Source organism: Rhinolophus sinicus, chromosome 2, assembly GCF_057876585.1.
Source record: "Rhinolophus sinicus isolate RSI-liver-muscle chromosome 2, RSI-T2T, whole genome shotgun sequence".
Classification (NCBI taxonomy): Eukaryota; Metazoa; Chordata; class Mammalia; order Chiroptera; family Rhinolophidae; genus Rhinolophus; species Rhinolophus sinicus.
This window is the reverse complement of record NC_142502.1, coordinates 159,383,253-159,399,790: the sequence shown is the minus strand read 5'-3', so window position 1 is coordinate 159,399,790 and position 16,538 is coordinate 159,383,253. Positions and strand designations below refer to the sequence as shown.

At 35.1% G+C, this 16,538-nt stretch overlaps 1 protein-coding gene across 2 annotated transcripts in view; it reads right to left on the bottom strand.

The window, feature by feature from the left end:
- Positions 1-16,538, bottom strand: part of SRBD1 (S1 RNA binding domain 1) — a 177,264-nt gene that overhangs the window by 119,090 nt on the left and 41,636 nt on the right. For both annotated transcript variants that reach the window (XM_019748647.3, XM_019748648.3), the window contains exons 11-14: positions 14,435-14,542; positions 10,650-10,807; positions 7,437-7,527; positions 6,628-6,735 (exon numbers count right to left, since the gene is read on the bottom strand). In XM_019748647.3, the coding sequence (XP_019604206.3) occupies positions 6,628-6,735; positions 7,437-7,527; positions 10,650-10,807; positions 14,435-14,542 (465 nt within the window). The remainder of the gene's footprint in view (positions 1-6,627; positions 6,736-7,436; positions 7,528-10,649; positions 10,808-14,434; positions 14,543-16,538) is intronic.

Genomic DNA, 16,538 nt, shown 5'->3' with positions numbered 1-16,538 from the left:
ACTTATACAACATTGCTCATGCAGCTCTACTTGTAATAGCCAAAGCTGGCAACAATCCAAATGATCATCAACAGGTAAATGAATAAACTAATTGTGATTTAGCCATACAATGGAATTCTACTCAGTAATAAAAAGAACAAACTATGACATATGCAACATCATGGATGAAATCTCAAAATAATGATGCAGTGAAAGAAGTGAGCGAACGAATGCATAGTGTATGATTCCAATTACATACAAGTCTAGAAAATGTAAACTAATCTACAACTACAGAAAGTAAATCAACGGTTGCCTGGGGGAAAAAAGGGGCAGGGAATGAAGAGAGGATTAAAAAAGAACACAAGGAAATTTAGGGGGGTAATGGGTATGTTCATTATTTTGATTGTGATAGTTTCATGAAAGTATATATACGTTAAAATTTATAAAATTGAAAACTTTAAGTATGTGTAGTTTATTATATGTCAACTATCTGTCAGTAAAAGCTGAAAAACTAACATATAGGACTTCTAGAAGGGACAAATATAACTAAAATTAAAATTCAATGAATGGGTCTGACAGCTAAAGAAAAAGCTAGTGAATTAGAGAAAAGACCTGAAGAAATCAACGGCAAAGCAGCCCAGAGAGACAGATAAAAAGAGGTTGAAAGGCATAGATAGAGTGAGAAGGCTAAATATATATAATGAGAATTTTGGAGGGAGAACAGAGAGAAAGAACGGGACAGAGGTAGTATTTGAAGAGTAATGGCTGAGATTATTGAAGAACTAGAAGATATCACCCTATAGTTTCAAGGATCCCAATTATAAGTAGAATAAAGAAAGCAGTATAAAATACTACCTAATGGCCCAAAGAAATAATAAACAGATTGACATTTTATTTTCTTATCAACATATCAATACTCTTCAGATTGAATTGTCAATGACAACATTGAAAATAGAAACGCCCTTTCTCTTCGGTCCATTATAAATATCATACTAATCATGCCTGCAAATAAATACTGAAATTAAGGTCAATAAGTCTGTACTAACTACCATGTTTCCCCGAAAATAAGACCTAGCCAGATAATCAGCTCTAATGCGCCTTTTGAAGCAAAACTTAATATAAGACCCGGTCTTATTTTACGATAAGACTGAGTCTTAATATAATTAACATAATATAATTAATAATATAATATAATGTAATACTGGGTCTTATATTAAGTTTTGCTCCAAAAGACGCATTAGAATCGATTGTCCTGCTAGGTCTTATTTTCCGGGGAACAGGGTAACAGGTTTAAAATTAAAAATACATCAAAGATTGAAAATAGCCCAGTTGTCAACTAACAAATGATTAAAATACGGTACAACCAAACAGGAGAATTAAGGAACAGAAGTAAGAAGTGAGAGAGGGAGGAGAAAAATGGGGAAGGAAAAAGAAAGAAAAGGGAGAGGAGGGGAGGAAAAGGAAGGGAAAAATGAAGGTTTCTCTGCTGCTTACAAAATATGAATAAAGGCCTTGGGAAAAACCAGCGTCCACTGTTTTTTTCAAAATTACTCTCAAATTATTTAATAGCCTTGTACTCTCTGTTTCTGTTGTCTAAGCTGGTTAAGGTTCTCTGGTTAATTTTTGGTTTCTTAGGGAATAAAGCTTCAAAGTAACCATATATGTAATTGAGAGGGTAATGAGGTTTTGTAGCTTCACAAAGAAAAGTCAGGAAACTTAAAGATAGGGAAATAAAAAGTTGAGAGGTGCTTGCATTTTTAAAAAAATACCTGATATTCTGGGATACCAGAGGTTCATGTTTTCTACAAAAACTAATACAATACTTTTTAATAGTCTAGACTCAAATAAGCATAATACAAAACTCAAAAGCCATAGAAAAAAGGGCAGATAAATCTGAGAAAACTTTAAATTCTCTACAAAAATAAAGTTTGAATTATAAACACAAATTGGATACTATTTGCGTAATTGGCAAAAATTATGACCAACAGATCAATCATAACTCCAAACTAGTAACTCCAACCTTCCACTACAGCTCCCCTTCCCTTGTCTCATTCTTTCATTACACACCATTTACCTTCTCAGTTCATTCTATTTCCTAATTCTTTCACTAGCCTAATGAATGAGATCATTAGGAAGCAAAACTAATTTTTCTTTTGCATATTTGCCTGCTCAAAGTCATTTATATGTCATAGCTTTCAGAATATGCATAAAAACATTAAGCACAGGATCTGACTTAAGAGCCCAAAAATTTCTTTTTCATTCTCTGCTCCCAGGTTTTAAGTGGTCTTGCGTATCTGTGATTTTCCAGAATGCACCCAATGCTGTGATTTCTAGCAATGTTTCCACTATCAACATGAATAGTGCCAACCATAGTTTGAAATATAAGACAGCAAATATTAAAGATAACTTTTAATTCTTTTGCAGTTCATTAAACTATTAACTCTAACCATGCACTATTTTTATTTCAGAAATCATCATTTATCTTTGGCAAAATATGTCTATAATCTGCCAATTATAAACTTCTGTATCAATAAAAAAACAGAGTAAACAGTCATAGATTTACTAACGCATTTAGCAGAGGAGAAATTTTCCATAATTGTCCCATACAGTAATTTCAGTCAATAGTCTTGAAAAGAATTATCTCATTGACGGGGAAGTATTCATGATAATGTGAAGTGCAAATAACGTACATCAGCTTTTTAAACACTAGAATCTTAATTCTGTTAAAAAGAAAAACTCCAAATCTTTAAGGTATTTGATCCAGGTTATAATATGTGTACATGTATAAATGAGTATATAGATATACGTACATGCATATAATTTATAAATTAGGTAAAATGAGTCATGTATTATTTTTATAAGCAGAAAAAAGTGGCATGAAAAAGATAAATAAAACTAAAAGGCAAAATGCAAAAAAAAAATTACCTCATTAAAAATATAGTTGACCCTTGAACAACATGGGTTTGAATTTCATGGGTTCACTTATACATATATTTTTTTCAATAAATATCTGTACTGTTTTTGATCCGTGGCTGGGAGTCTGGGGATACAGAGGGCTGACTATATTCATTGATTTACACCATTTTACAAAGGAGACTTGAGCATCCACAGATTTTGGTATCCACAGTGTTCCCTGAACCAATCCCCCCCAGATACCTGGGGACAACTTAAGTTTTGGGGGAGTCAAATGTTATACACAGATTTTCAACCACGTTGGGGAGGGGGGTCCTAAGTCTCACACTATTCAAGAGTCAACTATAGTTTTACCCTCAATATTTAGGAATTCAAATTAATAAATATTTACTGAGATGGACCTATAATTACAGAAATATGCTTAATGTGTAAGAGGTAGAGATAAATAAAACATGTTTCCCTGATTTAAGCTTTCAATATAAGAGAAACCAGATACACTGCATATAAACAAATGTCTCAGAAGGAGCTAGCCTTTTTTACATTTCAATAAATTTTACTATTGCTACACAAAAGAAACCACTATTTTTTACAAAAGGGGAAACAGGTAAAGCAGAGAACGAGTGTAAAAATTTAACATAAATGGTAAGAAATATTCAGGTATTCAAAAAACCAAACGAGTGCCTACTATGTGCCACAGGACTTAAAACAGCAAATCACTCTAGCACATACTTAAAACAAATGACACATAATATTGTACAATTTCTTTTCACAAACACTTCCAACTTTAAACACGTGTGACTAAGCATAATTACATTCTACAATTTAATTCCAGTTCTTTTTTTTTCCCCCTTTGGTAATTAAGATTTGAAGTTTTGGATGACTTCCCCCATAATATGTGTAAGTACCACAGTTTGTAAGGAATTTTAGGATAGGAAGAGAAGTGGGTGAGACGGAAGGTGTGTAAATGGGTCAGGGTGCATGGGGTTTATAACTTAGGAGATATGTCATGACGTATGAGTACGTTAACATATGGCAGGTATTTCAAGGCAAAAAGTGTTGGAAGGAATACAGAAGGGGGAATGTACTGGTGGATATGTCAGAAGAAAGTTGTTCAGGATGACTAGCTGACAGGATTATAGGAATGCGTATCAGGTTATCTGTTCAGGAGGTGCTATAAATTTCTGCGGGAGAAAGCATGGAAATTTCAACTTAAATGTAGTTTGTAATGTAACTTCAAAGCGTTAGATGAGAAAATATGGTTTCCTCCTAAAGACACCATGAACTGGCAAAATGATGAGATGAAATCAAATAGCTGATTTTTCTAACATTCACTATAAATTCTCATTAGATATTTGAACTATTTAAGAACTTAAAGCACATAAAAATATTAGCAAATTGTTCCCAACAGTACATTAAAGGAATAACACACTATGACAAAATGGAGTTCAAATCAAAATTGCAAAGACGGTTCAACTGTTGAAAATATACTACTACTATTCAGTATATGGACAGATCAAAATAGGAAAAAAAAACCCAGTGATTACAGGAAAGTTCTAAAAAAACATAAATAGTATCTTTCATTCTTGAATTTAAAACTTAACAAAATAGTAATCAATATTTTTAAAACACTCATAAATAAATATTTTGCTTTAAATGATCTTTTAAAAGTATCAAAAGGAAGTATCGAACTTGACATTAAAAGCAATCTAGTCAAGGTAGAAGAGGAAAAAAAGGTCCACTATCATTATTATTTAATAGCTTTTCAAAGACATTACATGATACCATTAAATAAGGCAAGAAACTCAAGAGGTATAAAATTTGAAAAGGAAGTGATAAATTCATCATCTTGTGCAGATGATATGACCCTATACCTAGAAATCCAAGACAATCAACTGAAAAACTAATTATAAACAATGAAAGAAGTCTGTACTGTGGCTGGGGAACAAAATTAACATAAAAAGTGTTCCTTTACACAGATATAAAGTAATGTAATAAAGTAATTTTTAGTAGAAATACAAAGAGACAAATACAAAAGTGTTACTATTTAATATATAAGATAATTACGAAAACTTCAAAATGTTACTGAAAGCAAAAGCACTACCCATTTTAATGACTAAGGAAAGTGAAGCTCAGAGAGGCTGGGTAACCTCTCAACTTGCACGAGTAAATAGTGACAACAAAGATGAATCCATATTTGTCTGACTCCAAAGCTCTCATCCTCTTTCTAATACAATACACTGCTGAAAGCTCAATAAAGGGATGTTGTATAAGCAAGATGAAAGCCAAGAAGTCGCCACTATTTAATATTTTTAATGAGTTGCAAGTTCTATTTACAATCACTATAAATGTCCCAAAATATTTATATCAAGTCAATTCGAACAAGTTAAAAAGACATCAGAGAAGTTGCCTGAAATAAATGGAATCAGCTACCGTGTTTCCCCGAAAATAAGACCTAGCCAGACCATCAGCTCTAATATGTCTTTTGGAGCAAAAATTAATATAAGACCCGGTCTTATTTCAGCATAAAATAAGACCGGGTCTTATACAATATAATGTAAGACCAGGTCTTATATTAATTTTTGCTCCAAAACACGCATTTGAGCTGATTGTCCAGCTAGCTAGGTCTTATTTTTGGGGAAACGGTATGTCAGGTCCTTGTGTTTGGTTCTCAAGAGGATCGGGTACATGTGTCCAGTTCTCAGAACTGGGAAGGTCCACAGCTGTCCCCAAACTAACTTGAACAAGAAGAAAGACAAGGGAGGCGGAAAAGAGCTGAGGTGGACTTTTCAATCTGGTCCCTTCCTGAACGATGATCTCCCTCGACACCTACAGTTTGTCCCTGAACTTCAATCCCTTTGGTTTCCCTGAGTTGTTTTCCTGACATCTTGATTAAACTCCTGGCACATGGCATACTACACTCAACACAGGCCCCTCTCTCTTGCCCTATCTGTCTTGGAACTCTTCTTCCTGTGTTAGGTTTTTATTTTGTTCTGCTGATCCCATCAGGCACGTACTCACCAGTTGACTATACTTTGTTATTAGATTTCTCAAAAAGCAGTGGAGGATGGATCTTGTGTGATCTCCCCTGGATATCAGCCATTATAACTATATTCTCTCCTAAAATTAAACCCTTTAATACTTAATATTGTACTGTAGTTTGGAAAAGGTAAGCATAGCTATTTGAGGTCCAAAGGAAAAGAGAGGAAACAATGGTGAATGAAAGCAGAACCACTACAGATCCAGTGCCAGCACTAGAGAAATGGGACATATTAATCCAAAGCTGTATACCTAAATAAAATGAAAGGTTGTGATAAAGAGACAAATAAGAATTTCAGAAGTGGTTTTAATTTGTCTTGCCTTGGTTCTTAGTTCTGAAGGCCAATGATTCATAGGCATCAAAACTTTGGAAGAAGAAGGCTGTTATCCACAGTGCTACATTTTAGTCAATAGTTAACTAGAGACTTCACACAATGCACAGGCTGGAAAATGCCACAAAACCAAGTAAGCCCTAATCTGCTGCTTTTGTGAGAGGTTTCAGGATACTGAAATGCAAATTTCTCCAAGACACAGACACTTTATGTTGTCCTGCAAAGCTCTTGTGAACATTGAAGTGGTTTGGGGGGCAAACAATATATATACTTGTATCTTTAAAAAAAAGGGGAGAAAACAATCACAGGAGGAACTTTGGAAGTTCCTTTGCCTCTCAAAGAAACCAAACATTCCTAATATTCTTACCAGTAAACAACATCCAATGGTGCAAAGTAATTTTTCATTATCAGGTCAGCAAAGTAAGCTTCTGTTTCCCGGCAGGCCGTTCCATTTCCAATCACCACTGTGCTGCAGCTTCAAGGGAGAAACAGGATGAGAAACTGGATGAGCTCAAGGCATGCTTCTAAATCAATTAGGAGAAAATGTACAGAATGCACAAATACTATTATACGATGCTCATATTCTCTCATATCCAAGCAACCTCTGCACTGTTTCATAAGGGAGATAGACTTATGTAGGATAAAAGACACTCCCTTAGCATTTGGTATAACAGGCAGTGGAGAAATATTTTACTGTCACACAATCTCAAGAACAGTCAGCTTTCTTCCACATAGAAGGAATCACATTAAGACACGGGTGAATAAACTCTGGAGCATTCTAAGCCATAATAAAGATATTATGACTGAATTATGTGATATGTTGTCAAATAATTTCTGAAGCTTCTAACTACTACCACAGCCATTCATTCCTCAGATCCATGAGGAAGGAAGGAGGGAGGAAGGGAGGAAGTGCAGGCCCAAACAGAAGAATTATAATGCTCATGTTTGCTCATATTACCACCTTTGGCTAGTGAAGGTGGCAGAGGAAGGGAGGAGCATTCCTCTGGAGTCTCCAAATGTAGGGGTCTCCAGCAATTTGACCCAGCATTGTTTTACATAGCTCCTTCCCTCTCACCAAGGCACTTCCTTTAAACCGTCCCTCCAAATTAAGGGCTTCAAAGGTATCTCTGATTGGCTGAGCCACTGAAGTACTGAAAAGATTACTTATCCTCATACTTGAATTTCAGCAAAAGCCTCTTGATTTTCTCTGCCTCTCGGAAGCCTTGTCCACAGTGCAAGTAAACCACATCAGTATGAAGTATCTGACCTTAGGAAAAAATGAAAATAAGCCAATCTGTAAGAAATTACAAAACATAACCCAACAATGATTTGATTAAGCCAGATAAAACAGAAGAGGGAACTGGTTCCTCTTTAAAATGCAGTCTGAATCATTCATATTCACTAAATCATATTCTTCCTAAGCGTTCTGAAATTCTGGTTCTTCCAAAGTTACAAGGACTCTATTTTGATACACAAAACCATTATTAACTAGATAATATGCTATGATACCTAAAAGATAAATGACTTTTAGTAACATTTAACATCAGTAACAGTAAAAGCTAACATTCACTGAATATTTACTATATATCAGACACTTTGTGATACTATTCAATTTCTCTTTGGGTTGTAGATGTCTTTACTATGTGTAATTTTTTTCAGCTGCGTATTTACGAATTGTGAGCTTTTCTGTATTATATTTCAGCTAAAATACATTTAAATATTTGAGGATAACTACCAAAGAATGGGAATGATGAGCTAAGTGACCAACTTAGGAAGTTAGGAAACGAACAACAGAATGATCTCAAAGAAAATGAAAAGAAGGAAATGACAAAGTTATAAGCAGAAATTAACGAAATAGAAAAAAATATAACAGAAAGGACCAATCAAGTTTAAAATGAAAAATCACTTAAGGAAAAAGCAATACCAGTTTTAGCAATACCAATCATGACAAAGAAAAAAGACACAAATAAATTATATTAGAAATGAAAAAAAGAATAATTTTTTAGCAATACAAACACAGGATAAGATAAAAAAAAAAGCCATATGATAGCTCAATAGATGCAGGAAAAAACACTGATATATTTCCTACTTACTATGAAAATGCATACCATAAAGAGAGAGCAACTAGAACAGCAAATCCAAAAACCCATGATTGTATGTATAAGAAAGTATCCCCACAACACCCAAAAGATGACAGGTGGGAACAATGCACTGATGACTACCTAGACCTACATGAATCAGCATTTCTGTGGGAGGAAACAGAGAGAAACAATAGAGTAGCTCATAAACCTGAGATCGGAAGAATCCCCAAAATGTCAAAAGGTACTCTGTGGGAACTACAATAAGACCTAGGTCTGTTTGAGAACAGGAGCTGAATTTGCTAACTCTAATTTACAGGTCAATATAAAGGTTGTCCAATAATTGCAGAAAGGATTGGAAAACTCTGATCTCCTTTTCAATACAAAACCCCACACTGAGGAGAAACTGTTGCCAATCATCTCCACATTGAGCAGGTAAGAATAATAGGGCAAAGGAAAAAACTCAAGGTGAACTGGAGGAAAGCAACAGGGAAGCAGATTCCAGAAAGTAAAAGATTATCTGTCTCTATCCACATAGATACAGAAGTTTCTTTCCCAATAATTTGGAAAAAATTGAAGTGCTAGTTCTAGAGATATATGATGAGTCAGAAAAAGAGCAATGTTTTAATCCTCAGGCGCCCAGACACCAGAATCCAATTTGCAACTCCCTTGCAGTTTTTACTGGTGATGCATAAAGCCCCAGGTTGAGTCCGAATCCAGAATCTGCAGCTAATATTATCTTCAAACAGACTAGACCCCAGGAAATGTCGTCAGGATGTCAGTCCTCAAACCTGCCTGACCGACTCCCCCTTTCCTACGTAAGAAAAAGCTAACCTAACGTGAGGTGAAGTTGTCCACTGGAGATTCTGTCCCCCAGCAGCCTCTCTGCCGGCACCTTTCTTCTTAAATAAACTTACTAACTTCTATTTCTTTTGAGTCTGTGATTGCTTTCACCTTCTGCGAACAACCAGGGGTTAATTCTACACCAGAACAATATACAGCTAGAAAACCTTTCATGACCAGCCTTCCACCCTAAAAGTTGACGAACACTAATTTTATGTAACACTAAGCAACAGAAAAGACTCATAGTCAAATTTCATATAGAATGATTATTTTTGAAAACAGGAAAAATGACTAGTATGATGTCCTTGCCCACAGAGAAAAGCTATAACCCAATATATGAGAACTACAAAAAACTTATGGAAAATGAAAATAATTTTCTAGAAAACCTCAGAAATGAGATGAGAGAACTCAAAAATGAATTAGATATGAAATGGAAATTCCAAAACTTAAAAACATAACTTAAATAAAAAACTCAATGGATGGATTTAATAGCAGATAAGATACAGCAAAACAGAGGATTAATTAACTTAAAGCCGATCAATAGAAAATAAAACAAAAAGAACTCAAAATAGATGAGGAAATTGAAAGGTATAATATACATGCAATTGGAATTCCAGAAAGAGATGCAAGAACCTCTACAAACTCCAAATAGAATTCACACCAAAAATAAAAATAAATAATACACACAGAGCTAAGCACATCATAAGAAAACTTCTGAAAACCACGAAGAGAAAATCTTAACAGCCAGAGGAAATAAGATTTTTAGCTGACTTCTCAACAGAAACTGTAGCCAAAAAGCAAAACAAACAACCCCCTAACCACCCCCAAAACCCACCAAAAAAATGGAATGACATCTTTAAAGTACTGCCAATCTTGAATTCTACATCCAGCAAAAATATTCTTCAAAATTAAAGGCAAATCAGAAACTTTTTCAGACAAACAAAAACTGAGACTATTTGTCACCAGCTGATCCACATTAAAAGTAATTGCCTAGAGTTTCACATAGAAAGAAAATGATCTCAAATGAAAACAGAAATGCAGAAAAAAGTGAAGAGTAATAGAAAGAGTAAATACATGAGTAGTAGAAAAAAATTTACTGGACAAAACAATAAAAATGTCTTGTGGTATTTAAGATATATACAGAATTAAAATGTATCGCACATAAACGCATTACAATAAATAGAAGTTGATGGGGTGATAGAATTATTCAAGTCTGAGCCCAATTCATCTTCAGTATCTCCACTGTGACATAGGGAAGAGTATAAATCATCATAATATGTTGAGAGATTTGATCAATAAATTAGAGAAATATAAAGTCTGATTCCCTGGTTCCCATATTTGTGTATGTGAGAAAACCATTTTCTAAGCCTTGAAAATTAACATTATTTCCAAATCCTCATGAAATATATGAAGTGAAACGTATGACCAATCAAACAAATTTATATGAAAAGCTGAAAGATATGCTTACTGGTAGGAGAAATTATAGCTAACTTGCAACCATGTTTGTAACCAGGATCCACTCCCATCAAAATGCGCCCTGGAACAGGGCTTGTTAAAAGAAGCTGACGAAGGTTCCGTCCAAACATCATTACAGATTCCTTCTCTGCATCTGATGTTAGTTTGGCTCTTGAGAAACAGAAAAAGAAAGACGAGAACATATTTAGTTTTTCCTTCACCCAAACTTTCTTCCAGAAAAAGAACAGAATTCATTTTATACAGTTAATCTTCACAGGAGTATTTATTATAACAAAATGACTTATGAGAAAAAATATCATATACAAAATTATATTGAGTCTATTTGCTAAATGCAGTAACACATAATACCACAAATAATTTTCTGGTATGAAACCTACCGAATTTGTTTTACCTACACTCCTTTTCTACCTGCTCTCCCTTACATACAAAAATCTATCTATCTATCTATCTATCTATCTATCTATCTATCTATCTATCTATCTATCTATCTGAAAACATATATGAGAGAGTCAGAGTATAAAAAGATTTTGACAACACATGGATGTCAAATTGAAGTTTATCAGCTGATTAAAAATATAAACACAAAATTAGAGTAGTGGTAAGTTATCAAATCACAAGTAGCCTCCTCCATCAATACTTAGTTTTACACCTTTACCTATGCATATGGCAATCTTCTCACGCTATTGCATTCCCCACATCTACCGTCTCAGTCACGTGCTATGACCACAGATACTAATACCAGTCTAGAACCATGACTCATATAAATAACTTCCCAATTTCAGTTATTAAAGTTATTAAAAGTTTAATTTTAAAACTTTTTTAGGATAAAAACATATGCCTATAATGGACTTAAAAGCATTTGTAAACTAAGTTTTATACCATTCATCTACTTAACAAAACTTCTTAACATATTATCTCTTGAAATTCGTACGAATTAATAAAAAGTATGTCTTCTCTATTAGCCTGAGTTAAAAACAATGCATGCCATTGGCCATAGGAAAATTCAGAGTAAAAGGCAATCCAAAGCACATTTCATATCAGTATTGAGGTAGAATTATTTACATATCTGAAGGCACACACAACTAACTGTTTGCTTTTCTGGCTTAATTCAGTTTCTTAAGGCTTTTCTCTCCTCTTCTCTAACATTTCAGGGTCAGTCTCCCTGCCTCCAGCCAAGCAACATGAAAAGTATCATTATAGGCATTTCTAGATCTTCATTTTTAACTATTTACCGAGCAAGCATTTGTTGTCAGTCTTATATAAGGCACTGTAATTGGTGTGAAAGATACAAAGCTGAAAAGATGAGACCCCTGGCTTAAAGACCATTGTGTAGTGGAAGAAACAGAAAAATAAACAGACAAGTATAAAGCAATAAGTGCTATGCTAATGGGAACACATAAGAGGGATAGCAAATTAGGAAAACTTTCTAAGAGATGTTTTCTCAGATGAATCAAGAAGGATAATTAATAGAGTTAGGCAAACAAAGGTAGGGAGAGTAGATAGAGGCATGGAGAAGATACTCCAGGCAATGCAAAGAGCACATGTAAAGGCTAATGATTCATTATAGAAAAAGCCAGTAATTTCATACACTGAAGTAAAAAGAAATACCAACACATAAGGCTATAGAGGCAAAAAGAAATGAGATCACAAAAGGTCATGTGCGTTCTTCTAAAGAGATTGGATTTTATCCTAGAGACAAAGAAGATCCATTGAAGGATTTTAAGTAGAAGAGTATAAAATAATCAAATGGAAATTTTCGAATGGCAATGTGAAATATGTATTGGAAAATACAAAACAGAGATCATCTATGACTCTAGGATAGTAATTCAGACAAGAAATGATGATGTCTTGAACTAACCATGGATAGATACCAGCTATGCCTGAGTAACCATGGAGGTAAAGAGGAGGCAAAATTCAAAATATAATAAAAGATGGTAAAATAGATAGCACTGGGTAACTGATGGCTTGAAGAAAGAGGTAGATGTGAAAAATGACACATGGATGAATGATCATGACAGTCACAGAAGTATGAAACGCAGAAGTAGACTATGAATCATATATATATAGTCAACTGAATAAAAGGGCGACAAAATAATAGTCTATAATTTCTTTTAATACACACACATGAATGGTGAAAAGTCTGGTTAACAATGATTATCTCTAGGTAGTAAAATCATGTGTTTTTTTCTTTGTGCTTTACTCATTCTTTCAATTTTTATACATTATGACTAATTTCTTTTTAATTAGAAAATTACAGTAATTTTCTCAAAAAAAATATCCATTGGGAATTTCCCCCCTCAACTGCTGTTCAGGTAATTATTTCTATCAAGAGACACATCAGTAGACAATGTCTGCAAACCAACTTATGAAATAAGACATTTTTTCAACCACAGGCATTTTTTAAAAAGAGAAGGAAAAGTGCTCTTGCTGGTCACCAATAATGGCAGTCAGAGAAGGATTATATATTAAACAATCCCATACTAAACTGCTTTTATTAAATTTCAATGAAATTATTCCACAAGCAGTGAAGCTATGCAAATCGAATATGTACAAAAGTATCAAAACCATCACCAGACATTATATGTAACATGAGAAAACAAGATAAAGGAAAAGCATTCAAAAGGAAATGCAATTTTAAATGAGATCATTTTCTTTTTTGTTCAGTAAGAACAGAATCCCTTATTTTTTAATTTGATGCCCCAGCACTCAAAAGTAAGAGATGTTACTTCATATAGACTTGAAGTGAAAGAGGATTCCAAAAGAAACAATATTTTTAAGGGATGTCTGGGCTAAAAAGGATGCATCAAGAGAATGAATTACTTTAATAAAAAGAAGTTGAACAAAAGAACTATGTGTCCTTTTTAATACTACGTCCTCACTGCCTGCTCTAAACACCTCCAAAGTCAATGGCCAGGTCCAGTAAAAGAAAAACAAACATTATAAAGGATGTTATAAATTCTAGTGAGGCTGAAGAGATGACTAGGAATATACAGTTCCCAGGTAACACTTGCCGAGAACTATAAACAAGTGAGAATGAAGGAAATCTATAGCACATAGGAAGGTATGTATGAAGAAATGGCTGGTTTCTAAAGTAGCCTATCAAGACAAAGGCTAGAGGAAGGAAGGAGGGTTTTGCCTCCTGGCATTAATTTTCTTTCCATCTCCTCCCATAAAAACAATTCTGCACCTCACCTCTTTTGCAGTTCTTCGTTGTAACTCTCAGTCCTGCCAGTCCATCCACATGGTCACATTAATAACCTCCTAATATTTGCTCATCATTGCTGATAATTACTCATCCAAACAACTCCCATTTGGAGTGAAAAACATATTAGCTTTCTCTCTTCATAGTAATAAATTCATCATGCGTTCCACTGATTTCTTGATGCTTTTTTTGGCTCTCTTACCTCTAAAAACTGCTTCCAACTAACTTCTCCATTAACTTTTTAATTTGCTTCTCCCAAGCCAACTCTGTCATCAATAAAACCATTTATTTAGCTTGGTTGTCAAATTGCTAGGCTAGTATTGCAGAACTGGAAGGGGTACACAGTAAGTGATCAAGATTTGAAAAGCATATCATAATTAAGAGCTATGTTTGTGATCTATGCATATGAATGCCTCTACATATCGAAATCTAGGCTTACATTGAAGACTTTGTGATTGTGACTCAGTTCTTTAGTTGGTTAACAGATCAACAAATATTTACTATGTTTTAATGGGCTTATTACCATACATCATAACAATAAACAGCATACAAAATTAATTAGACAAGATGCATACCTGAGCTCTCTACAAAGGAGAGGATAAATGAGGCGTTTAAAGGAATCATTTAGTGAATTCTGTAAAATCTCCATTAACTCCGGCCTTGCAAAGCTACGTGGTCTCCACCTGCAAAAAAGAAAAGCCTATACTAAAACTGAGGTACCAATAATGAGACCAGGAAAGGACTCCTGGAAGAGGAGAGAGGAAGTGGAACAGAAAAGGGGGAAAAACTTTATTGAAGCCAAAGTAACATAATCTGAGAGGAGATTGTGATGTCTGGAAATTATTAACTCTGACATCTGGAGTTCTTATTTTTAAAAACCTAGTAACCATGGTCACACATAAAACTTAAGGGAGGAAAAACTTTCCCATTCTGGGAAGAGTCTCCCAAGCATTATTAATAAAAGTCAAAATCTTAAGATATAAGAAAGTTATCAAAAAAGTACTAAAGTGGGGCCGGCCCGGTGGCTCAGGCAGTTGGAACTCCATGCTCCTAACTCCGAAGGCTGCCGGTTCGATTTCCACATGGGCCAGTGGGCTCTCAACTACAAGGTTGCCAGTTCAACTCCTCGAGTCCCACAAGGGATGGTGGGCAGTGCCCCCTGCAGCTAAGATTGAACACGGCACCTTGAGCTGAGCTGCCTCCCGGATGGCTCAGTTGGTTGGAGCGCGTCCTCTCAACCACAAGGTTGCCGGTTCGACTCCCGCAAGGGATGGTTAGCTGCGCCCCCTGCAACTAGCAATGGCAACTGGACCTGGAGCTGAGCTGCGCCCTCCACAACTAAGACCGAAAGGACAACTTGAATCTGAATGGCACCCTCCACAACTAAGACTGAAAGGACAACAACTTGACTTGGAAAAAAGTCCTGGAAATACACACTGTTCCCAATAAAGTCCTGTTCCCCTTCCCCAATAAAATCAAGAAGGAAAAAAAATTACTAAAGCATTGCTATAGGCTGAACTGTGTCCCCCGAAATTCTCATGTTGAAACTCTAACCCTCAATAGGATGGTATTTGGCGATGGGGCTTTGGGTAACAATTTGGTTTAGAAGAGGTCATGAGAGTAGGGTCCTTGTGGGAGGATTAGTATGAAAAACATCTGAGAGCTCTTTCTCTCTTCCTACCAAGTGAAGACATACAACAAGGCAGCTGTCTGCACGCCGAGAAAAGGGCCCTCACCAAGAACCCAATCAGCCTGCACCTTGACTTTGGATTTCACAGCCTCCAGAACTGAGAAAATAAATGTTTGTTCTTTAAGCCACCTGGTCTACGGTATTCTGTTATGGCAGCCGGAGCTAAGACCAACAGTACATCCTTCTTTTCCCATCTATGCATCTCTGAGAGCTCCTGAGAGCTAAAGTATTATAGAAACTCTATTTTGTCACTCTTGAGTAGAACTTACTCCACTGCTCAGACTGTACAGCTTTACCAAGCAGTAGTGTATATGCATAAATGTGGATGAATGTAAACGGCAGAGAACTTACTGTTAGTGGACACTGGAGAAAGAACTGTAAGAGAAAATGCAAGCTAAAAAGAACAAACAAATTCAGCCCTACCCTTTCTGTGTTTTCATCCATTTACAGCTTCTCTGCCCTTGTCCTTTAGTGGCTCTTGAATAATAAGGTATTAATGGCTTCTAATAAACCATTAACAGACCTAGGGATATTCTCATCTCCCTTACTTATCTCAGCAAGGAAATTAACTAAATATCAATGAAAAAACACTTAAGCATTTATAATGTGATATACCAAAAGTTACATAATTACAACTAATTGAACTCTTCCATAAAAGGTATTATTTGAGGAGAATATAGTTTTGTTCATCTTTTAATTTGAATGATAGTGCTTTTATGCAAGATATATATCCTTCGTTCCATCCAAATCCCTGTTACTCCCTACTGTCACCTTTACCTGAGGACATGAGAAGTAGGGAGGAGTAGGATATGAATTAGACACATTATCATCATCATCATCATTATTAATTTAAGGAACCCAATGTCAAGAAAGACTTCTCAGAAGAAACACCTGTAATGGACTTTAAAATATGAATTGTGGTTCACCAAGCAAGACAAAGGAATAAAAGCATTCCGGGAAGAAACCATAGCATATGTAAAAGTTTAGTG